The 25,770-nt window shown below is 33.8% G+C and overlaps 1 protein-coding gene across 1 annotated transcript in view; it reads right to left on the bottom strand.

The window, feature by feature from the left end:
- bchs (WD repeat and FYVE domain containing 3 bchs) overlaps positions 1 to 25,770 on the bottom strand; it is a 1,547,413-nt gene that overhangs the window by 1,319,342 nt on the left and 202,301 nt on the right. Inside the window, exons 6-11 of the mRNA XM_089597159.1 lie at positions 25,080 to 25,266; positions 24,820 to 24,998; positions 24,384 to 24,735; positions 24,174 to 24,295; positions 23,801 to 24,084; positions 23,448 to 23,711 (exon numbers count right to left, since the gene is read on the bottom strand). Coding sequence (XP_089453285.1) covers positions 23,448 to 23,711; positions 23,801 to 24,084; positions 24,174 to 24,295; positions 24,384 to 24,735; positions 24,820 to 24,998; positions 25,080 to 25,266 — 1,388 coding nt within the window. The remainder of the gene's footprint in view (positions 1 to 23,447; positions 23,712 to 23,800; positions 24,085 to 24,173; positions 24,296 to 24,383; positions 24,736 to 24,819; positions 24,999 to 25,079; positions 25,267 to 25,770) is intronic.

The raw sequence follows: 25,770 nt of genomic DNA, 5'->3' as shown, positions 1-25,770 counted from the left end.
ATTGTAGATACTATCCCCTGAAGCTCTACAGTGTCAATGTATAGATGTAATAGTGAGGCTCTAACCCCCTGCAAGCTCTACGCGCTAACTCCCACTAACAGATTATACTGTAACTATAATCAGCAAGGGGGGCTAGAAGAAAATTACAATACTTCTTTTAGAGATGTTTTGAGGGTAGACTTTGAATTCTGAATATAAGCGGTAAATTTCACGTAAAAAAAAAATCTGCCTTTGAATTCTCTTTAATTTGAGGTGAGCTTCAGTACCTCTGACATGGTTCTACTGATTAGAATTCAGTGGTCTATCCCTTACATGTCTATGGACGTTCCTAAAATTTTTTTGTGAAGTTGAAATACCTTTTTTTAAAATCTTGTTTTAAGTTCTGATCATGGCTCAAATTATGTTTAAATATATAGACATAAATTTGCCTCATTGTATATATAACATGATAATGAGATGAAACAAAGTTTGTCTATTTAAGTTTTACCAGCGATTCTTACACTGCAATGGATATTTTCTATGTTTTGGGATATAAATATAATTAATTTTACACTCTTAGTTAATTAGTTAACCACTTTTTCTTTATGCGCTTGCTGCCACTCCTTTCTCGTTTGTCAAGTGTGCTACCAGTAATATTATAGCTATATGAAAAAGTATATAATAATTAAATATTATGTATGTTTGTATTATACAGCTTATACATATACACATATACAAGCCAATATGGGTGATTCTACCGTAACTTAATCAGATCGACTTGAAAAATTTTTTAAAAAGAAGTTGGTTAAAAAAAAATTTTGTTGATGGTATTGGTACTGTACACAACATCAGTAATAAATATTTAAAGCGATGCAATTATAAAATTTGCTGGTCAAAAGTTATACGAATTTTTATAGAAGTCAGCTTTTATCAATTTTGGAAAAATTGTGTCACTTTCTAGCACGTGTAGCTGAGTTCCTTTAACAGTTCAAGTGTTTTTACTGGGTTCAAATTAAAGCTGGGATCAAGACCTATTACCTTAAAAAAAAACTTTGTTTTGATTTTGTGCCTCCATTCAGAAGTTAATGCTGTTTCAATTAGAACGTAAAAATTGCTAATGTGATTTTGGCTATAATTCAGTATTTTTCATAAAATTACTATAACTGTTCATTTGGGGCATAAAATTCAAAGATTTTTATTTTTACTATCAGCACTATGTTGTTGCTTTCATTTAAGCCCAGGTAAAGCCATCTAATGGAGTGTACCACTTGGCTACCACCGTTGGAAGCAGCACCACCGTTTTTGCATTTATGTACGAAAAAAGGCCAATTGGACAAAACCCCGAGACATTTCTCTCGTCTTTTAGCCCAATAGTGATGAAAAAAAAATTTGGCTGAGATTAATTGAGATTAATTCTTTTTACGTGGTCTATTAAGGTCAAAGTTGTGTAAAATTGTATTTTAAAGTTCGTTTTGCTTATATCTTTTAACGGTTTGATATACAGAAACAATAAAAGTACCGCGGGTAGGGCTAAAAATTTTCTATCAATCAACACTTTTAATTTTGTATTAAAAATAATGAACAAAAGATTGAAAAAGGCATTTTGACAGTACATATACAAGTAATTAAGATAGAGCCATTGATCGTCTACTCTCGCGCTTGCTCTCTCTATTGTACTCATACAGGTAGGCCTTTTTCATAGCTGTTTTTATTATTTTGTGCTTGTAACATATGATAAATTGCTATTATAATTACTATCATTTTTTCATCATTTAAAAAGAATTTTTTCTCTGTCAACAGGATTATTTTGAAATGTTATTATTTGACCAGAATAAAAAATTTTGCCGAGTTTTTCCAATTATGTCTATTCAAACTTTATCTTTACTTGTCTTTAGTAAAGAGCCAACCTAACGAAATTCTCGCATATGCGCATTGACGCACAGTAAACAGATATCTGAATCCAAAAAGAGTTAAAGAGACAGAGAAAGTAATACACACGAACGTTTGTCAAACTAATATATGTACCTTTGTGGAGGTAGGTAGTATAGATACTATTTGACCTCTATTATTGTTCTTTCTCGTTCTCGTTGTTTATATGTTAATGAACAAAAAAAAATATATGAACATAATTTGCTTTTTTTATCTATTATATCCAATGATAAAAATATATAATTATAAATAAACTGTCTTTCTAATATAAAAATATAAACTTAAGATTATTTAGAGTCAAAAAAATAAATACTTTTCCTACCTTGCACGTTTTTGGGAGGCTGGTGTGCACTCGGTAGAAAAAATAGGATTCGCTACGTAAGCACCATTGCTCCGTAGCTGCCTTACGTCTCTCAGGCCCTGTTTCACAGGTCCCTCGGGCCGCAAAATAGTCCTGGAGACGATGGCACTTATCTGACGAAAACTACCATTTTCATCGTAGATAATCGAATACTACCGAGTTTAATAACATATTCTTTAATGTTTCACATCTGTAGTGGGTCCCACGACCTACACCTAGTTTTTTTTAAGTCTTTCTAAAAGTTTCAATTCAACTTTTGCATTTTAAAATAGTATCATTAGCGAATTTCTTACTTGAAGATCAATTTTTTCCATTTACTAATGGTAGCTGGTTCCTATTGATATAAATAAGCAGACAAAAATCACAACAATAAATTATCAATGCAGGTTGAGATTGCTTTTGTATTAGTGGAACCAAGTAACATTTATAGGTGGTGAGACCAGTACACTTTAACTTAAAAGTTTCCTACCAACCAAACTCTTTGTGAAAATAAAATGTAATGAAATATTTTAAATCTTGACATATCGTAAGGTTTTTTATTTTTGGAAAAGTTGAAACTGTTATTTTTTTTTTACAACCTTTGGACAAAGAAGCTCACTGCTGCTGGCAGCGTTAGCAAAATAAACCTAATGCAACCGCAAACAGTAACACATGTTTTTTTTTAGCCTCTCTCAAGCCACTTATAACTTTCTTCTCAAAATTTCTTTGAAATTCTTGTGAAACGTATCTTTTTTGTCTCCTCAAAACAAACACAATATACACCTATTAAAATGAAAGAAATTGATAGTAGGCCGAGATATTAACGTTAGAAAATGTTAATTTTCCGAGAAATTGGGTTTTTTACAAAGTTTTAGACCCTAACAACTTTTGTAAATTTTTTTTACCTAAAAATTAATAAAAATATTTTCCAAAGGGAAAAAATAAAGACTTATTGCTCTGATCTTGTAATTTTTACATTTGATGATGTTTTGAAAAGCCCTAAAAAGTTTATGAAAAACTTTTAATTGAAAAAAAATTTTTCATTCGTAACCCAAACATTTGTAACACTCATATTTCGTCTGTACAATATTTTGGAGAGTGTTTTTGAGTGCAAACGAAAGCAAATGAACAATTGAATTCCTAGAAAATCTGGTCCCATTTAAAAGTCTAGATCCAAAGTTATTTAGTCACGTAAGTTAAGATTTGAAAGTAAAAAAATTATAAATAAACGAACATTATACGTCAATTTTGGCTGTAGTTCAACAATCAACAAACTGAATGTAATAATTTTACACTGACAAAAAACATATTCTTTTTTTTTTCAACTAGTTTTTCAAGCAGTTTGATAACATGCAAGAGATTTTAGTTCTCTCTCGGTAACGTATTGATTTTTTACCAACACTTCTCATCAACCACCATATTAACTTTCCTTGATGTGATAAGAGGCTGGTATGTTACAATAAACGCTCGTTCTTAAGTTCCTGCATCAAAAGTAACGTCAGCAGCCAATTAAAAGTTGGAAAGTACAAAGCCTGCACGAATAATTATTTGATCATCAAACTGTTGCACACTGAAGTAAATTGCAAAGAAGCTGGCGAAAATTTAACGTCCCCAGTTTAAAATTAAGAATTTCAGTTTATGGTTATTTATCCTTAACATACATATAACAGCTAATGGATTAATTATTTTACAGTACAACTGCAGTAGATGATATATTAAAGCTACAATAGAAATTTTAAAATCGAATGTTATAGTCAATGAATAGTGAACTATTAATTTTTTTAGAAAATTTTTAATACGCGTAAATCGTCAGAAGCTTGTTAATTGTATCTTTTTAATGTAAATCTGGATAATAATGGGGTGAGCAAAAATGATGCAATTTTTTATTGATTTCTTAACTATATTTATAAAAAGTAACCGTTACACATTTAATTATTAAAGCATTTTACGTTATTGTCCAACACCTTTAGCCATCGAATCGGTAATTCATAGATCTCCTTACGACAGAATTTTTGGATTTTTAAGACGTAAAAATTATCGATCCACTTTTGCACTTCTCCAAATATTTGAAAGTGCACACCTTACAGCGCGTTATTTATTGACCTGAAAATAAGATAATTAGTTATCACGAGGTCTACAGAGTATGCCAGATGCCACTAAGTTTCCCCAATGAGAGACATTAAAGTTTAACGGACAGGTTTTGCAACGTCTGGTCTGGTGTTATCCTAAAAGAATTCCATTGAATGTATTCCATGTCAAGTAAATGGACGTTTATTATCCAACATTTCACTCAAATGGTTTAGTTGTTGATAATAACGTCATGTTATAACGGTTTGCTCCGGTAGTAGCAGCTCAAAATAAAAATTTACGTTTAAATCCCGCCAAACACAAAGCATTACTTTTTTGTATAAATTGCACATTTTTTTCACTTAACTGGTGTGCAACCCCCTTTTCTGCGTTTGAAATATTTTTATCTTTCTCATCGCTTTCAAATGTATGGTAATTGCTGTTCGACTTGCTTTTTCGAGACACGCTTGGAGTTGACTAAACAACAATTTCCAGACATAGTAATTCAAAAAGATAATATAAAAAACTGGCTACGTTTTAGTTTTGGTTCTTACGTCCATTAGCATCCCATAGAAACCGTCCATTTTTCTCCGTATTACAACTACTCATACATATACTGACTTATTTTGGTATCAATCTTAGAACTTATATTACGTTGGCAGAAACGTACTGTTCAGACCTCAGCTCATGCTCAATAAGCTATGATCTCATGAAAGTCTTAACTAAGTACACATACTAATTAAACGTGGGAAAGAAAATTTGAAGCTTTCTCAGCAGCTTTGCAGAGACAGTTACTGTTGTTCCCAGCAGCAGTGAATACTCTAGTAAAATTACTGATAACATAACTTCTTCTGACAACCCCCCTCTGTATCCCTGATTTCTTCTACTAAAATAAATTCACCTCATCCAGAATCGATCCTGTGGCAAATGTAGGTTGTCGTAGAGTTGAACAACGAGTATCTAATGTTTAGAAGGAAGTTTAATGGCTCCCCTTGTAGAATTACAAGTCAAACAGTAATTTTTATGAACATGCGTGTGAATCTGTACTTCATTCTTTATCATTTCCATCATCCACGCAGTCCAGAAAATAGCAGCATTGGTCCCACTCTCTTTCATACCCATTCTAGGGAGAAACAGGCCCAAGAGAGTTTAAGGTTCAAGGACGTGGCAGACTAGCTTAGGATTACAAACGTGATGGATGCGTGTAGCAAGAAGAAAAAGCGGAGGGAAATGAAATGGTGTGCAGAGGTCCAAGACGAGTTCTTGGATGAGTGGCCTACAATTCGAGTGGAGAGCATTTCCATAGAATTAGGTATCACATTGCCTAGTCCAGTGCTTTCCGCCCAATCCAGAATACTTGGCTAGTGGTTTTTGCCAGCTTTTGCGTCCGCTTGTCACGCCTCCGACACATACTCTACGTAGCAGGACCATCAAAAATACTGTAAGTACGCTACCCATTCATTGCTTTACATAGACGTATTGGCTATTGAAGTCTCTCTGTTGCGAAAAAATTATAATTTGTTAAATGCACTGCATGCAAAAGACGGAATCTCAACATCGACAGTTCATAATGTGTCACGATTGATTTTATACAGATTTATATTTAATGATTAATTAGAATTTATTTTATTTGTAACGAAAAAATCATAGTTATTATCATTGCTATGATACCCATTCCTTACTAATTCTTATTTTTGTATTTACTTCTGTTTTTATTATTACTATTGTTACTACTTTGACGTTATTTATATTATAATTTTCATAATTATTATTATTAGTATTCAAAACTGATTGACAAGCTCGAAAATAACATACGTAGAATACCTGGACACTGCCTATGAGTTGATTTTTATTTGTAATTGACGATATCGTTGGTAATTCAATAATTACAAAAAGCCGATACAATAATTGCGTCACGGCGATTGCTCAGCCTTTGCGTCAGGTTAGGTTGTCTGCTGCGTGCCAGTAATAGCTATAGCCTATCGTTTGCTGAAAGTGAGTGAAGATATATGTTTCAGACTAGTTAGTTCCTGCGTTGAGACAACTTACTTCGGTGCAATCTTTTGCTGATACGACTGCTCTTTGAGTTAATTAAAAACCTGTTATCAAAAAAAGTGTTGCATTTTTACATCTTTGCATTACTTCTAGATAATGTAATTTACCTAGTGTGACCAGTTCACGTGTTTTGTGCCATGTTTTTACAGTTCAATATTTGTGTATGCGCACATGTTGTAAGTGTTAACTAGTGGTACAGTGTGGATATTACACAGTAAATTACTAAGTGAAACGACTAAGAAGGGCCAGTTGTGGTAAGACGATCCTTTTTGATAATCACCCTAACTAGGCAGGTTTTGAAATAAACGGACATAGTCGCGTTAGGAGGAAAAATATCTTATCTTCCAACGGTGAATGATGCAACTTCAACAATACTTTCTCCTTAAAAATATCTCTGTTATTATTTATCAATGTATATTGTTATCTTGAAGGTAACATACTATAATTCATTGCATGTATTTCACTGCATTTTTTACAAGGTTCTGGCAATATTCTTGAACCCTGCATATACATGCGTTATGTGCCCTGCGTACTCATTATACAAGTACACATATACATATAAATAAGCTTGAAACGGCCTGGGCGGCCAGCTGATAACTTATTTCCTTCTTTATCCAGATTCCGTCACTTTGATGATTAAAAAAGTGAAATTGCTTAGTGTCATAGATTGAAATACTGATTTCTTCCTTTTCAAACAAAAAAGTTTTTGTACAGATCTCCCAATAAATGGTTTAATAGTTTCAAATTTTTTTAAATATTTGTTGCATTAGATAATGGATAAAATTATTCAAAATTATTTAATGTTTTATAGCTTAATAAATAAAAAAATTTTTTGTGAAAAGTCGATACTATCTCTAAACAATTTTTTTTACAATTTACTTAAAAAAAAAAAAAAAAAAAACTAAGTTTCAGTTTGAGATTTTGCGAAAAAAAGTAATTACCTAGTTTCAGGTACTTTAGTTCATATTTTTTCCTTTTTTAGTATATCACAAGGCAATTAATGCCCACGAGTTACAGTGAAAGATACTTAAGTTATTCATTATTGCTCTATTTATAAGCAAGTTAGTTAATAAAAACATTAAATTATCCGATGTTTATTTTGTTATTTTTTCATAATCAATAAATTGGAATGTAGGTGAACTAGGTTACTTGGTAAAAAGTGCATGTATTATTACTTAAAGACGTGCATCACAGTTAGAGGGGAAATGTAGGGAGTGCAGTGAAAGGGGAGCGAGCATTTAGCAGCGTCAGCAACTGTTTTGAATGCATTCGTATACTTCCATGTAGGCCTCTTTCACTGTTTTTTTCTTAGTCAATAGGTAAAATAACGTGTCAATCTCTCTGAAAATTGAATATAGTACCAGAATCTAAAAAACGGTGAAGAAAAACAGTCTCAAATTTTACATGTTACGTTCTAAGATCATTACGAGCGTCCTGTTGAAATTTCACCAAGATCGTATAGAAAACGCTATGTGTGATAAACGTCCTTTATAGTTTAATAATTATTGAGGTTACATAAAAACTCACGTAGTTGTATGTTTATAAAATTGTTTTAATAATAATAACAGTGTGTGAAGAAAAAATCTAGTTTATTAAAGAAATAATCATGATTAATTACTAATGATGATTAATAATTACTTGTACTAGGTAACTCGCATATGGAAAAAAAGATAATTGTCTGAACGTGGTCGATTAAAATCATATTCATCAAAACCTGACAAGTTGCACTTGTAAAGATTGTCAAATTTCATGGTCCAATATGCTATCCGAATATTTATAACTTTCGTATGCCTATAAATAAAAATGGCGGTGACAAGGAATTATGATTTCTGTCAGTACCAAGGCTGTAAAGAATCAGAGCAATCTGGTGCTCAGCTTTTCCGATTTCTGGATGTAAAAATACAAAAAAAATGTCATGATGTATGGATTATACATTCAGGTAGGTTGCAAACATTCAATTATTAAGTTATAGGATGAGTGGAAAAATGTAAAAATTGAATTTATAAAACTTCATGGTCTCTTTACCTTAATTAAATGGAAAAATGTTGTACATTAAGTATGGTAAATTTTTTTTCAGACTATGTTAAATAAACACTGTATTTTATTTGCCAGTTAAGCCATTAAGTACAATACTGGAGAATACGATCATGCATTTTTGTCAATTTTTTAAATCTTAACACTTAGTACGTTACATTAGAATACTGAACTCGTAGGATGTGTCTTAAGTAATCGTAATTTTACTAAATATCTATAGAACGCATCGAATTATATACATTTTTACAAAACGTTTGTTCTTTATAATAAAGGTTAGTGGACAATGTTTTTGTGTGTAGACAATATCAATCTTCGACTATGGACGACATCTTCAATACGAATTTGTCACGGGTAACGTAACAAAATTAACCAATAAAAAATTCCGCTTAGAAACCAACGCTGTGCCCATTAATTGGCAGTCGATTGAACCTGAAGCTGTACAACAAGCATGTTCAGAAATTTCTCAACTGTGTGAACGAAATCATGTAGCAGACCGACCGCTACAGTCAGAACAAAATCAAGAAAGATTGTGGGAAACAGACGTGCCTAAGGAATATATGGAAATCGATGGTGAAGAATAGAAAGGCGTTCCAGGTAGTAGTATACCATTACAAACGCATGAAGAGCAAACTGTTAGCAAATACGATGATACGTTTAATGTTACGAGAGTTTTTAATGACTCATTATATCTATCTGGAAAAAAATTTTTTTCGATGTTGATGAAATTGAAACTAATGAAGTTTACTACGATTATCAAATAGATGAGAATCAAAATAATAACATGAGAGATATAATGTCCAATGAATTTGGACAAACAAAAGTGTATGCAATTTTAGTAATAATGTACAAGTACCAAAAAAAAAAAAATTTCAAAACGGAAATTTTGTTCAGTCCCGTGTGAACAGTATAAAAGGTCTTTGGAGTGTGGAATAAAATTATAGCAAAAAAAATAGAATCTTTCTAAAAAACTACAAAAATTTTTAGACAGGAGAATTTTGAATTAAAACAACGAATTGGTTCAAAAAAGCCAAGTTAACAGAAACAATTACAAATTTAGTGAAAGACACAGATTTTAGTGAATCACGGAAAACTTTAATATTAATGCATTTCAAACTAAAGAATCGACAAAAGTTCACACTTTATGAGCAAAATTTATGTTAAATCATGTATTATCACTCGGCTGCAGGGTACAATTAATTAATAACATTAGGGATTAGATTACTTGGGGAATCTACTGTTAGAGGTTTTATAGACCAATTAGATGTGCAGTCAGGATTAAATAAAAATATTCTTGAAGAAATCAGACAGAATTTAAGTAAACATTCTATGAAGAAGCGTGTATGTGAACTGAAATTTGATGAGATTAGCATCAATAGTGTGGACGAATACTTTACCAAATATGATAAAATAGGAGGTCTTGAAGATATAGTTGTTAATTTTAAGAATTCGACTACTGTAAAACATACTCTTTTACTCTGTGTAGATAGCATTAATGCCTAAAATTCCAGGCGTCAAATTCTTTTTTTTTTAATATAACGGTATGGAGCTCGGGCAGAACAATTGCATTAACTGATATGTGTAATATTAACCACTTTGTTCAAAATTGGGGCTATTGTTAAAATTATTGTTTGCGACCAAGGATCTAATAATTAGACATTGTTCGATAAATTTTTTAAAATACTATTGACAGTCCATTTTTTGAGCATGAAAGTAAAAAAACTTTTGCCGCGTTTGATTGGCCTCATCTCATTAAACGATTGCTTTATCAGTTGAGAACACAGATATATTTTTATACACAACAAAGTTATAATGCCTTACGGTGACTTATTACAAACTTATCAAGTAGATAATACTAACCATACATCAAATTTATTAACATTATTAGGCGATACTCACTTTAATCCGAATAACTTAGAATGTATGAAAATAAGTTTAGCTTTCCAACTTTTGAGTAGGCGAATGGCTGCGGCAATCAAAATGGCTGGTGAAGCTGCTAAAAAAGGAGATGAAAATGGGTTAATGTCTGATAGGTGGGAGCAATCAGCTGAGTTTGTTCGAAAAATGGACACTATAATTGACGCTTATAATTGATACAAACTTTTATTGTTGTGGTAATGAAAGCCAAATTAAGTAGATAAGAACTTATAGAAAAAGTGTTTATTCGATTAAGTAACAGAAATATAAAAGCAGGTATATATTTTGACTGGCTAGCTAATATAAACTGTGCAGAGCGTAATCGAACACAGTACTACAGAGTGAGTCGAGGTCTTCATACAGACTAACTTTCCTATCCAACCATCTAATGAGGCAGGCCTCTCTCGCGTACATACTCACTCGCACACCACAGTAAACATCAAGTGAAAACCACTTTAATATACCAACACTTCCTCCTTTTCCTTGATGCTTAACTATTCGATCGATTCACACTTGCATACACCTATAAGCTCTCGCATGGATTCAAATTTATACTTAGGCAATGCTTTGGTGAACAAATCCGCCTTCTGCAACTCTGAAGGAACATAGCACACCTGCAGCTCACCACTCTCATGCTTCTCACGCAAGAAATGATGTCGAACGTCAATCTGCTTTGTCCTTTTATGTGCGCTCGTATTTTTAACAATTTTGATTGCACTTTGATTATCAACAAACAGTATCGTAGGAAGAGCACACTGATGCTGTACATCATTTAGCAAATTTCGCAACCATATCAATTCAACCGCAGCTGTGGCCGCTGCCATGTACTCCGCCTCTGTAGTGCTCAAGGTCACAATCTTTTGTCTCTGTGCAGACCATGTTATCGCCCCACCTGACAGCATAAAAACAAAACCAGTTACTGACTTTCTCGTTTTAATATCATTTGCGAAATCAGAGTCAGAAAAACCGCTTAAGACATCATTCTCACAACCTTTAAAACTGATTCCGAAGCCCGTGGTACCAACGAGATAAGCAAGAATTCGCTTGACCGCCTGCCAGTGAGACCGATCATGCCTGCTCAAAAATCTACTCACTGCGTTAACGGCAAATGCAATGTCTGGCCTTGTCATGACCGCCAAATACATAAGCGATCCCACTGCCTCTCGATATGGCACGTTACTAATACATTCATTCTCGTTTTCGACTGGATACAAAATAACGTTTGGATCGAACGGGACTGACGATGCCTTTGCCTCGCTGATATTAAATTTCTTCAAAACTTGCTGAGTGTACATAGTTTGAGTTAAATAAATCTCTTTCAAGTCTTTGTTTCGCTTAATCTCCAAACCTACAAAATAATCAGCACTACTTACAGTAACTTCAAACTTATTACGCAACATTAAAATAATAAAATCGATGGCTACACACGACTGACTCAACAACATACCATCATCCACGAACAGACCCAAAAACACTGGAATTTCTTGGAATTTACCAATAAATACACATTGGTCTGATTTACACTCTATAAAATTGAATTTACTTGAGAACTGCTTAAAACGCAAATTCCAGCATCTCGGGGCCTGCTTCAGTCCATACAGCGCTTTGCTCAATTTACACACAAACATATCATTCTTTGACACACCACCACTATCACTTACAGACTCTTCACCTTTGTCACTTACACAAACACCTTCAGGAACTTCCATAAACACATCCTCGGAGAGATCACCATAGAGGAACGCTGTTTTGACGTCGAATGACGCCAACTCCAGATCTTCTTGAGCGGCCAATGCCAGCAGCAGCCGAAGAGAATCCTATCTCACCACTGGAGAGAATGTCTCGGTGTAGTCGACGCCTTCCCTCTGCATGAATCCCTTGGCGCATAGTCGTGCCTTGTAAGCTGGTTTGTTGGCGTTCTTGACTGTCTTGAAGATCCATTTTGACTTGATAGGTGGTCGACCTGGATCCCTGGGTGCTACGGACCAGGTACCATTGCGCTGATGGGCCTTGAGCTCCTCGTGTATTGCGTCGAGCCAGTCCTTTGACTGTTCACTTGCTAGTGCCTCACTGAAAGTTACAGGGATTTTAACTTCAGCAATATTTGCCTGGTATTTCACTGGGGCTTTTAAAGAGCTTCGCTCTCTCAACCCTGTACGTGACGGTGTGTCCTTGTTGATCTCCACGGCCAATTGTTTGTTTGCTCCAGACTGGTTGGTACATTGTGCCACCTCTCCAGGAAATTCTTCTTCCTTGGGCAGATCCTGTGAAACATCTTCAGACTTGGGCTCTTCAACCAGTGTTGTGAACTCGGGCAGCACGACAGTTTCTCCATCGGCCATTTCTCGTACTCCTAGCTGTCCGGTGAAGATCACATTCCTAGAGACACTTATCTTCCTTGCAGTTGCATCGTACAGTCTGTAGTTCGTTGATTCTCCGTCGAAGCCCACAAGACTGACTGCCTTGGCCCGAGGCTCAAACTTGGTGGTGAAGATCTTTGGGATGTGCACGTATGCCTGAGCTCCAAATGCCTTGACGTGACTCAGATCTGGCTTCCTCCCAGTCCAAGCCTCATATGCTGTGGTATTTTTGTTGTCTCCTACAACTGTGACACGATTCAATAAGTATGCAGCCGTATTGATGGCCTCCGCCCATAAAAATCTTGGAAGACCAGAGGCCAGCAGCATTGTCCGTGCACACTCGACTACGGTTCTGTTGCTCCACTCGGCCTTTCCATTTTGCTGTGGAGTGTACGGTGCAGATGGCTCAAATGCTATTCCATGTTTCTTCATGTACTCCAGCATATTCTCGTTTACGAACTCCTTTCTTTGATCAGACCGTAGAGCCTTAATGGAAGTGCCAAATTTGTTTGCCATGGCGCGCTCGTACACTCGAAATCTCTCGTATACATCAGATTTGTTTCGTAGAAAGTATACGTATCTGTAGCTTGTGGCATCATCCATGAACGTGACGAAATAGCGAGCTCCACCAAGCGACTCGACCGACATTGGACCACAGACGTCACTGTGAATCAGCTCTCCAGGCACGGTCCTTCTTCTTTCTTTGTTTTTCTTGAACTGTAGCCTATGTGCTTTGCCAAGCTGGCAATCGTCGCAGAAAAGGAAATTCATCCCTTCCTTCAGCTTAATCCCAGACACAAGTCCCATGTCTACAAGCATCTTTAACGCCATTACATGAACGTGCCCCAGCTTCTCGTGCCAACATTTGAGACTCGTTGTTACACTGGCGGCCTGCTCGACGTGTGTGACTGTCTTGATCAGCATTTTGTAGATATTATTCTCTTGCAGGAATCCAGTTGCCAGCAGGTCAGATCCATCGCAGACTTTGACTTCGTTTCCGAGAAACTCCACTTTATAGCCTTTCTTAGCCCAGACGCCGACCGACAGGAGATTTTTCTTTATGCTTGGAACGTGCAACACTTTCTCGATGCAGCCGTCCAGCCATTTACCATTGACAAATCTCTTGATGTTTACAGTGCCTTCTCCGACTACCATACACTCACCGTCGTCACCTAGTGAGACTTTTCTTCCGTCTCTCTCCGGTTTATAAGTAGCAAACCACTCTCGACGACTTACCATATGTATGGAACACCCGCTGTCGGTAAACCAGGCGTCTCGCTAGTCTGGCGCCTCGAGGCCTCTTAACTCGCTGGCAGAAAACAAAGCTTGTTTTTCTGCTTCTGCGGGGCTTGTAGTTGAAACCAGCGCAACACTTCAACTTGCCCGTGTCTGCTTGCTGTCGGACGACTGTTTGCGCTGTGGACACTCTTTCGCATAGTGCCCCTTTTCATGGCAACGAAAACATTCAATGTCGCTTTTGTTTCTTCGAGGGTTGCCTCAATTGCCTTGTTGTGCTCTTGTACCGCTTCTGTTATCATTTCCAACTGTAGCTGCCAGTGCTGTATCGTGGGACTCGTCGCTTTCTTGATATGCTTCTTCTTCGAGAAGTCTTTGCTCGAGGTATTCCACTGTTTGTTTATCCGCACTCACACTATTCCAGGCACTGCGAAAATTTCTGTACTTTGATAGTAAACTTGCTAGAATTTTCGCCACGATCACAATGTCTGGCAGATTTTCGCCTAGATCCATTACTTGCCGTGCCATATTGGTGACCTTGGAGATGTGCGCTGCTATTGAGTCCGTTGGCTCCATGTGGTATTCGTGGAAACGCTGCATGAGTAGCAGCTTATGCGTTGTTGTTTTCTGCTCGTGGATTGCACATAGTCAATCCCACATCTGTTTAGCAGTATCGCATGACGGTAGGTGTCCTTGTTGCTTTGTATCGACCGCGGACGAGATATAAAATTGCGCCTTGGCGTCGTCCTTGACGCAGGCCTTTCCGTCGACTGTTGTCAGGTCCGTTGGTCTTGTTCTTGTGCCATCCACTACGTCAAATATGCCGTTTGCGACAAACAGACTCTTCAACTGCAGCTTTTAGCCCTGGTAGTTGGAGCCGTCGAGTTTGTCGACGCAGCGCGTTGAGAGTTCGGCCATTTTCCTTCGGACACTTTTCACGATTGTCTACTTTTTAGCTTTTTGAGGGTCTGGGCCCATAACCTTTTATTGTTGTGGTAATGAAAGCCAAATTAAGTAGATAAGAACTTATAGAAAAAGTGTTTATTCGATTAAGTAACAGAAATATAAAATCAGGTATATATTTTGACTGGCTAGCTAATATAAACAGTGCAGAGCGTAATCGAACACAGTACTACAGAGTGAGTGGAGGTCTTCATACAGACTAACTTTCCTATCCGACCATCTAATGAGGCAGGCCTCTCTCGCGTACACACTCACTCGCACACCACAGTAAACATCAAGTGAAAACCACTTTAATATACCAACACAAACTACGTAATGTTAAAGAATAAAAGCGACAACTGTCACCATGTAAGCCAGAAATTCAAGAATGCCTGAGAAATTTTATGGAATGGTCCAGAAAATGGACAGTACATATGGTACATGCGAATAAATGCGGAAAATCGGAGCAAGTGAGTAGACCACAGTGTTATATTGGTTTGTCTTTGACTACCAATTATTTATTACAACTGTTTGCTGATATTAAAAACGAATTAAATGATCCGGACTTTGAATTAGCCACTAGTCTTTGTAACCAAGATAGTGTCGAGCATACTGATTCGAGATGTCGAGGAATGGGTGGCTTCCATGAAAATCCAGCTAATCGAATGTACCGTCTTACAGTTAGACACACTATCTGTACTGATTTTATTGATACGCGTCAACGAGGTAACGTTAAAGTAGAAGAAGCCCGTTTAGTCATTCGAATAAGAATGCCTCACATAATGAAGATGCAGATTTATTGGTTGCTACTGCAAACAATTTACCTGATACATTTAAATCAGCAAAAATGCAAGAAATAGAAAAGCTTTTACAGGCAGCTGAAATGATGGAAAAATTTTTACCTACAGATTCAGTGGAAATAGTAGAGTTTGAAAACAAAGGCTTGTATGAGAGAAATTCTATTACCTACTTGAGTGGTTACACGGCTAAAGTGCTATACGGAAGAGACAATGTCACGATTGTGAGAAAGTTTTTAAGAAAAATCAAGATCAACAAGTCACAGATGGCAAACTCCATACAAAATGTAGAGAATATGAACATACCGATGAAACAGTATCAGAAATAACATATTTAGCAAGGCCTACGAAACTTTTTTCAAAAATAATTTCTTGTCAGTTACAAGCTTTTCAACAACATTATACGAGTCTTTAGCATCAAAGAAAACTAGTCGTTTCTTCAGCTGAGGTAGTAGAAAAAGTTACAACTTAATATTTTCCTAAATAGTTTGATAAAAATAATGCATATTACGAACATCGGGTTAAAGCTTTAAAAATTTTGTTAAGATTAAATGTATTTAAAACTTTCGAGTTTTTTTACAATTGAAAAAGATTTGGTACTCGAAATTCTTTTTATAATAATAATTTAAATATTAATTTGGAATAATAATTGTAGTCGTAAATAGTGTAACAAAAATATAGTAAGCATAGAATATAATTCCGTACAAATCTGATCATTTCATAAGTATCTTATTTTGTAACATTATAGCATGTTTATAAAAACTCTTACATTTTTGTTTTCCATATTGCAATTAAAACTATTTTATGTACTATGATACGTTATAAATGCGATAGAGGTGTGAATGTTAACATTATGTACACTACGTCAATACTGTGAAAATTTTAAGATGAGAGTCTGTATCTAATCAATGAATTAGTTTATACAAAATAATCACTTATGATTCTTACACTTTTAAAATAATGACTTGGAGAAATTTTTATTTCGCTACTGCTAAAGTAGTATATTAACCATATTTACTATATTTAAAGTAGTATATTAAAAAGCAAACTTTGCTATTTTGACATCAGTAAATTTTAAAAATTACACTTTTAAAAATGCAGTGCTTAATATACTTTTTTTCCAGAAACTTAAAAAGTCAATTGCATTTTAAAATAATGACAATGAAGAAACGACATTTTGTAAAAGAGTTTTTCGAGTTTTTTCTTTGACGAAATGTTTAATATTGTGTATTGTACGGTCGTATAAATAAAAAAAATTAATATAACCTTTTAATTACACGTTATTGCTTACATTTTTTTATACTTTGAGTGCTCTATCTACTGATGAGTCAAGTGCTTAACGCATTTTTGTAGTTATGTAAAGGCAAACATTAATTTCTACTGGAGCTTATACTTTTTTTTATGAATAATAATCCGATTTTTGTTACAGACGTTCAACATGTCATTTCGATCTCGTTAAAGAAAAAATTCAAAATAATCTGAAACAACACTTGGGTCATGGGTAATAAAAATCAGATTATTGTTGGACAAAAAAATTATAAACTGTAGTAGAAACCAATGTATGCCTATGTATTACTTCAGAAATGTGTTAAGTACTTGACTTATTAGTAGCTAGAGCACTGAAGGTATAAAAAATGTGAGCAATGACGTGTAATTAAAAATTTATATTAATTTTTTTTTTTTTTTTTTTTTTACGACCGTACAATATACCATATTATACGCTTTGTCAAAGAAAAAACTCAGAAAAATTCGCTTACAAAGTGTAATTTCTTTACACTCATTGTTTAAAAAAAGCATGTGTTATTTTCAGTTTTTAGAAAAAAAGTATATTAAGCAATGCATTTTTTAGAACGTATAATTTTTTTAACTTACTGATGTCAAAACAGCGAAATTTGGTTTTTAGATTTGTGACACTAGTAAATATACTACTTTCACAGTAGTCAAATGAAAAATTCCTCAATTCATTAATCTAAAAATATTTAAATCATTAGTAATTATTTTTAAAGAAGTAAATCATAAAGTAGATGCACTCTGTCTTCTAATTTTTATAATTTTAACTTGAGAGTGAAATCATGTGCTCATTTTATGTAAAATTTAGCAGGTTCATACAATTAAATTTAAAAAATGCGATGTTTCATTTCGTATTCATCGATTGTATTAACAAAAATAATGTAAATATTAGTGTTACAAGCATTACATTACAAATTACTGTATGCACGTGTATGTATATAAATGTAAATATATGTGAATATTTATGTTAATATATATATATATATATATATATATATATAATAATTGTATATTATATAACTAGAATAAACTTCAATAAAGTAAAGTTTTTTGTGCCTATGGCTTTTTTCTTACGTAATTTTTGGCGGTTTTATTTCTTGCCATATCTTACTCGGCCCAAAAAAAAACCTTTTAGTTTCTCACGACGACTAAATAGTAGAAGGTATTGCCAATTTTCTTTTTGTTATTATTAAAAAATTATTGAATTATTTTGTTATTATTACAAAATTGTGTAATAAAAATATTCAATTATTAAATTAAATAATTATAATTTAAAAAGTTGATAACTGTTTTAAAAAAAAACATAATGCTGGTTCCGAACCTATAACTCCAAAATATCAAAAGGATTGGTGTGGGCATTAGTCCACTCGGCTACTGCGAGCACACCCCTGCAAAACATTAAAGTCACATATATTCATCGGAGACCTTCAGAGTTTCACATATAGCTGCTGATGACTTGTATGAAAATAACAAGTACACCAAATCTTAAAAATAATTCAGCATACGTTTAATTATGTATAACGTTATACACGGTAATTAAATACAGTTCTCATGTACAACAGAAAAGGTTGAGCGAAAAAGACTCGTCAGCCGTCGCTGGCTTTCGCTTCGCTATACGCTAAGCTGTAGCTATAGTCGACATATCCACTCCTTTCTCCTTTTTTGTAGGCGCACATTCGGTACACCCGTTCCACGTGTCTCCAAAATGTGTGCCAATATGGACATTTCCATGTGAATCCACTCCTCTCCTCATAGGCGCATACCTCTACCATGCTTCTCAAATAAAAAAAAATCATGTGCTTTGCGGCGCTTAGCCACAATGGAGCGCTTGAACCAGTGAAAAAAAGTGGGCACACTTCGTAGCATTGCAGTCAGCAATCTTTCTATTTATTTTTAAGCGTAACAAGACTTCTTACACCGTCAATTTCAATTTTTTTAAATTTCCCTCGAAGCGGACAGAAGATGACTGTAACACAAAACATCTTGAGTGTCAAAGAATTTCTCTTTTTCCTGCAAAAAGCGGGAAACTCACTTTACAACTGAATTCTTAGTGACACCCCTTCTTTAACCGATGCAATTAAATTGTCAGCGATCTTCCTACTAATCTCTAGTCACACTGTTTCATGACGTTTTTTAAAATCAAACAAATATTTATTGGCAACAAAATATCTTTTTAATACAAGGTTATAATTTACAATAGTAGAATTGTTAGAATCTCACTCTCAGATACCTAACAACCGGCTTTTTTAAATCGCTTCAGAACACTGATTTAAGTAACGTCCTACCGCACCGGTTGCTACAAAAAATTTAGCCGTGAAAATCCGATTTTTTTACAGTTTTCACTTAATATTAAGAAAACTATACAATCATACTAAGAAATGTTGAATTTGAAGTTACAGTTTTTATAATTAACTAAAAAAAAAAGTAAAGTTGTATTATGACTAATAGTAAAGTTGAAAATGCAAAAAAAAACCAAATTTTCGTTTATATTTAATAACGGTTGTTGCAAGTTTAATAGGATGCTAAAAATCTATAAGCAATTAGTCATAGTTATCACGAAATTATTTCACAATGTATAAATCTAAGAAAAAGACGAGCAATAAAATTATAGGAATCCTCCAGGCACAAATACTTATTATCATCGCTTGGAATCGACGAGCTATCCTAGATTTAAAAAAAAAGAAGCTGTGCCCTACAGAAGCCAAGTTATTGAAAAATTTTCCACTATCTTGGATGTAAACAGATAAGCACAAAATGTACGCTGAACAAGTCCACTCTCCTCCACCTTACAACTTTGGGCAAATTCACAGGTGGTACAAGATAACTAAATACTTCATTTCATTGTAGCAATCGAATGGTTAGTTGCACACCGTCAATGGAAAATTCTTTTATAGGTATAACTCTTACGCTATGCTATGCTATAATTTTATGTCTGTGTAATAATTTGCCAAAAAATTTCAGCAACACAACGAAATGGAAACCATTACTTTTACTAACATATTGACTTACTTAATCATTGATTAAGCCGAAAAAAGTTCTCAGTGAAAAAAAGTGAATTGTCGTAAAACAATCGCTTTTTTCCGAATAAGTATTGAAATATATGAATCCCTAAGGTTATACAGTAAAAGTTACTCATATACCATTGGTCATGAACATGTTATATAGAATTTAATTGCATTTTATTACATATCCAGTGAATTGTTCTTATATTTGGACTACTGTTTCCGCATAACTTATACTACATTTTAATAAATTTTGGTTTCTCTATTTCCTTTGCAACAGCTGTTATTTCATAACACCGAAGATTTTTTTTTGTTGCGATTTTCAACCTAACTATTTGTTATAACATAACTGTTTTTTATTAATTGTAGATAACTAAATAGGTTAAAACTTTTGTATTCATCATTTTTCAATACGACTTGCAGTTGTTTTAGTATTCAGTGAAAACTGAAAAAAAATCGGACTTTTACAACAAATTTGTCAATAAGAAACGACATGATGGAGCTCCAATGTTACTTTTCTTGTAAGTTATGTAAAGCAATACTTCAAATCAATAAAAAAAATCATAAGTTAGGTTTTTAAACGGGAAATGAGCATCTAAAAGTTAAATGAGTTACAGTGTAATAAGACACTAATATCGTCGTATTTTACTTCAAACGTAAAGGAAGATTACTGAGAATACGACCTCTCACTACTACAATAAAACGATTACAGATGAGAATGGAAAAAAAAATCATCACAGTCTGTATCTAATCTACGTAAAAAATTTTAAAATTCGGAATCAGCAATCTAGTGTACGGGAAGGCAAAAATAAAGTTCTACAATATAAAAAAAAAAGAGATTTAAACACCTTTCGTTATAGATTATTGTTGGCAGGACAAATCAATGTGGCTATGTTAACGAAATCAGCCACTGACACCAGCACCACAGAATATAGCTTGTTTATACAATATGCTTTTACATACCTTTGGCACCATGCAAGATGGGATATTTTTGTGTCACAAGTTTATATCTTATCTAAGACTCCAAGAATACAAATTTTCAGTTTGAAGCACCCTCTACTACTTATAATATACGCATTTGGAATCAGCGATCAATTCAGAAGTGAGTCAGAAAATAACACCTGATGGTATGTAATATTTTGTATGATAAAGCTCTTGACTGCGTACGTTTGACTTCTGTGTTGGTCCAGAATACACAGTAAATTGAAGGAATAAGAAAAGAAAAGAAAAAGATGTCAACACGTGTCATCCTAGAATGTTGACAGGACTCATAAGTGCAGCTGTGCTAATGATCTCAGCCAAAGACGCTAGTGTCGCGGGATTAGGCTTTAGCGTATGATATACATTTATATACCGTTGGCGTATACAAAATAGTTCAGGAGGGCAAGAACGAACAGTGCAGAATGCTAAGTGACATTTTATTTGTATTTTCCTAGAATAACAAAAGAATGCGTATGTTAGGTCTCAAACAAGGATCAGAAACGTGCAGTGAATTCCAGGTTAATTTTAAAAACCTTTTATTGTAATAACCTTGAACAAATGGTATAGATTGGAGACAGAGTTGAGTGTTAAGTCTCTAGTATAAATTTTTTACTGTTTAGATAAGTTTACTGTTTTACTCAGATTTTTTCTGCTGTAATTCTTAGAGCTAAATTAATAGTGAATTATTCGATTTTAAGATTGGAATGTTAAAAAAGAGAAAGTTATTTCGACATGCGATTAGAATACTGAAAACCTCAATTATATAGTCAGACTCGAACCATTTTATCTAGAAAGTTGAACTTTCATACACAATCCCGATGCTTAACACATAATAAGAGAAACTTTATTTTAATTATAAGATTTTCTAAATCTATTCTGACTGACAAGTTCATAATACGCAGATAAAATCAACAGGTCTAAGAAACCACGATTTTATCAAGTTCTAATTTTTATTCAGGACTACTGTAAATACACTCAAGTAATGTGCATATCACTAAAAACAAGCCTTAATAGTAAATGCAAATTATAAGATACAATAGAAAATCATTTGCCTACCTATTAATAATATAGTAATTCAATGTGATTTTGACAGAGTATATAAATAAACATTTGAAACATACTTATTGTCATACCAATAGGCACATATGAATAGAGGTACCATGTAGTTTTTTTAACTAAGCACTCTCAGCTAATCTATGTCCTTTTTGGTAAGGTCTATTACAAGATTAAAAATAAATAATCAATAACTATTTGTAATAAAAAATTTGGGGTTGTTTCTGAGGATAAAAAAAGTCGTCCCTGCATGCAGATCGAACACACAACCTCTTCTTTACGAGACAGTTGCTCTCTATTATGCTACTGGGAGGCTGTGCATCCATGTACACCAAAAGTTAGCATGAATCTTATTCTTGGTTAAGCTTTTGATCCGTAGCTTGAAATTAGATGTGTATATTCCGACATCATACATACGAGCTTCCTGCCTCCTTTCCCCACCAATCCTTCTCCAAATAAGGTAATTTTTCTTTGTTTTACCCATGAAACTTTACCCAATACAAGATGGATTAATCAATCTCCACATCCTTTGCTCTCACCACCAACTCTCTTCTGGACTCCTTCACTTCCCCGTAAGAAAGGTAATTTTTTATGGTATGGTCTCATTTTGTGTACTTTCTGATACAGTTATACGATTCTGAGGCGATACTTAGCTCCCCGTAAGTAAAATATTTTTATTGTTACCCATGAAATTAAACCCATTGAAAGTTGAGTTGAGTAACTTTTACATTTGTAAATCACGACACTTGTACCTTTAACTGAAAAACTTATTGCTGGCACCATATTAAGTTGCAATACTTAAATTAAAACTACAAGAAAAACTTATCAAAAATGAACAGACTGCAATTGAAACTTTGAAAGTACAGTATTATCCTTCAAAACTAATAATGTTGGATGCAGTGCAAAAGTAAATAATGATACATACACAATTGCACTTTACTGAATTTTATTGTCATGTACTACATACACTAAAGCTGCAATCACGTGAATATGTTGTAACATACTTTAATCCACGGACAGTTGGAGACCACGGTTAAAAGAATACGAGGTTTACTCACTTAACGAATAACTTTTAGCAATGTCCATCGACAGATAAAGGACAGACTGCTAAATCTAATGGCTGGGATACTGAAGCTCACCCGAAAAAAAGAGAAGTCAAGGGCAAATCAATTTTTTTACATGAGCTTTACCACCTACATTTGGAATAAGTAGTTAATCATTTATTTGTTCCTGAAATCAGCATTGCAGTCTTCCCTAGATTTACAGTCAAGTTAACAGAAGATTGTGTGTTCGATTTGCACCGAGAGAAAATTTTTCTTTTTCACTCTTGCAATCTTTTTTCAACTTTTTCTAAATGAATAATTATTGATTTTTCACTTAGTTCTAGTTACACATTTAGTTCGAGTCTTTATAATAGTAATTTAAATGCTGTAACATGTAATAATTTTATTTATGTTATATAATTTACCTCCTGGTGAAAAAATTTGGCGTTGGCCGGTTCAAATCGCATTGCTGTACTTATGGTATAAAAAACTATGTGTACTAATAACAGCCGTGCCTCATCATCTTGAGACTTTTTGATCATATCATTGCAATGTACAGAATTATGTCCAGTTTGATCATTTAATTGGCCTTCTAGGGATACGAGAACAGACATTACAGAAACGAAGCCACCAACTTTTCGAAAAACAATTCTGGCACGATGCGATTCCCGAAGACACACGATTAAAGACTAAAAATTCCAAGGAAAATGAAATGAAACTAATACTGACATTTTATATCGTGGTGATTTTTTGAGTCAGATTGGAAAAAATTACTTACTTTTAAGATATGCACTTTAAGAACAAATGCATTTGAAGGCGCAGAATGTATAAGTCCTAAAAGCGCAGCCATATCATCATCTCCACCTACACTAAGAATTAGTTCTCTGACTATTTCTAAAGCTTGAAATCTGCAGTCAATGTATGGGACGAGATTATGAGCACAATGAGCTCCACCACACTGTCTAAATACATGAGCATTTTGAATATTTCCTTCTAATAAAATGGTCAACGCTCCGATCATTAAGCCTCCTAATTGTTCTTGATCTGTACTCACTTGATAGTCTTGATAGAGACAGAAGATAAGTTTTCAAAAGCTTATTTATAATAAAAAAAATTGGAAAGTACAAGTTAAGTTGTATTTCAATTAATACCTTGATTTTGATCTAGTGCAGCCTGCTTATCTTCCAAAAGTGTTGCATATCTGTTAAGGCAAGCAACAAAAATTTCTAACAAACCAACCTCTCTATATACGTCTTTGAATATTGCATTATACCTAAAAAGTAATTAGCACTTGACACTAAAACTTTGTATTGATTGAAACTAGAAAGGATGACATAAATCTATTTATGTTTCTTACTTACCGAAGAATTTTATTTAATGTTTCCATACACATAATGCTACAAGTGACAGAGTGATTTGATTTCAATAATATAGACATTGAAATTAATTCCTTGCAAGGCACAAAATTCAACTCAAAAACCGTAAATTCCAAAAGCTGAAACAGTCTTTTTTGAGTTTCCGAATTTTTAAGATGTACTTTTTCTGCAAACTGAGGCAAAGTATTTTGTCCTTCAAGAATAAAATAGTTAGCATTGTCACTACGGTAAATACTTAATATAGCATCCAGAATGGTACAGCAGAGGAGAGAAGAATTGGACTTAATAAAAACTGATTGCAATACTTGGAAACTGTGTATGTTACGGACACTTCCTCCTAAATGAAGTTTATTGTAAGATCACGTAGATAATTTTTTTTACAATATTTTTTTTTTTTAATATTAAAAATATAACAACAAACCTTGATTGCTTGGTTGAGGTAGTACAAAGTTAAGCATTTTAAATAATGACCCCATACTCGCCGTGCTTGATTTTAGCTCTGTGTGACCACACATAGTCAATGATGCTAACGTTAATACTAAATTTCTTATAGCATCTTGGGTCTCAGTTTTATCTTGTTCCAACTGGGATGAAGCGTGTCTACATAAAAACAGCAATTGCAAAAAATACAAAAATATACAATTAATTTTTATATAAACATTATTTGCAGTAAGATCTTACTTTAGTAGAAACTCCGATAAAAATAAGTATCCCTGACAAGAACGGAAATCGTCTAAAAGTGTTTGCGACACTTCACTAGAATCTTTTAGAAAACAAAATACAGTCACGAACATTTTTACGACTTCTAATGGTGCTAGTTCAGGTACACGTTTCATGTTTTCAACACATAGCGCTATGCATCCTTTATCTGTAAAAAAAATACTACGTAAATCTATGTGGATTTTTTTTTCAAAAAAAATACTAAGAAAGAAGTTTAGAATAGATAATATTAAAGTTAAGTCGTTTTACAAACTGTAATACAAAATTAAGAAATATATTTAGTTAATTAGTATTTGAGTTACTACGTGTATGTGCTAGTTGAAATTTGCATGTAATCGTGTATGTACGGCGAACAGCATGTCAAATTTCTGTTAAATATATTATGTGCAATAATTTAAATTTTTAGCTTCCTATTACAATGGTTTTGTCACAAAATATTAAGACACTATGTTATTTAAGTCTTTCAATCAGTCAAGCTATTCAAAAAATACTTTGCATAACTGTAATTTTGTCATCTACTTAAACAATGCATCAATATCTATTTGTATTTGGCTAGTTGAGAAGGCTTTAAAAAATCGCTTAAAGCTTCTAATTCTGCTGCACACAAATTTCCAATAAGTCAGACCAATATGTTATCAGCTACTTGTTAACA

Source organism: Copidosoma floridanum, unplaced genomic scaffold (assembly GCF_036245765.1).
Source record: "Copidosoma floridanum isolate Cflo_tuat_1 unplaced genomic scaffold, Cflo_Japanese_pri ptg000030l, whole genome shotgun sequence".
Lineage (NCBI taxonomy): Eukaryota > Metazoa > Arthropoda > Insecta > Hymenoptera > Encyrtidae > Copidosoma > Copidosoma floridanum.
The sequence above is the reverse complement of the archived record's forward strand: the minus strand, read 5'-3'. Positions and strand labels throughout refer to the sequence as shown.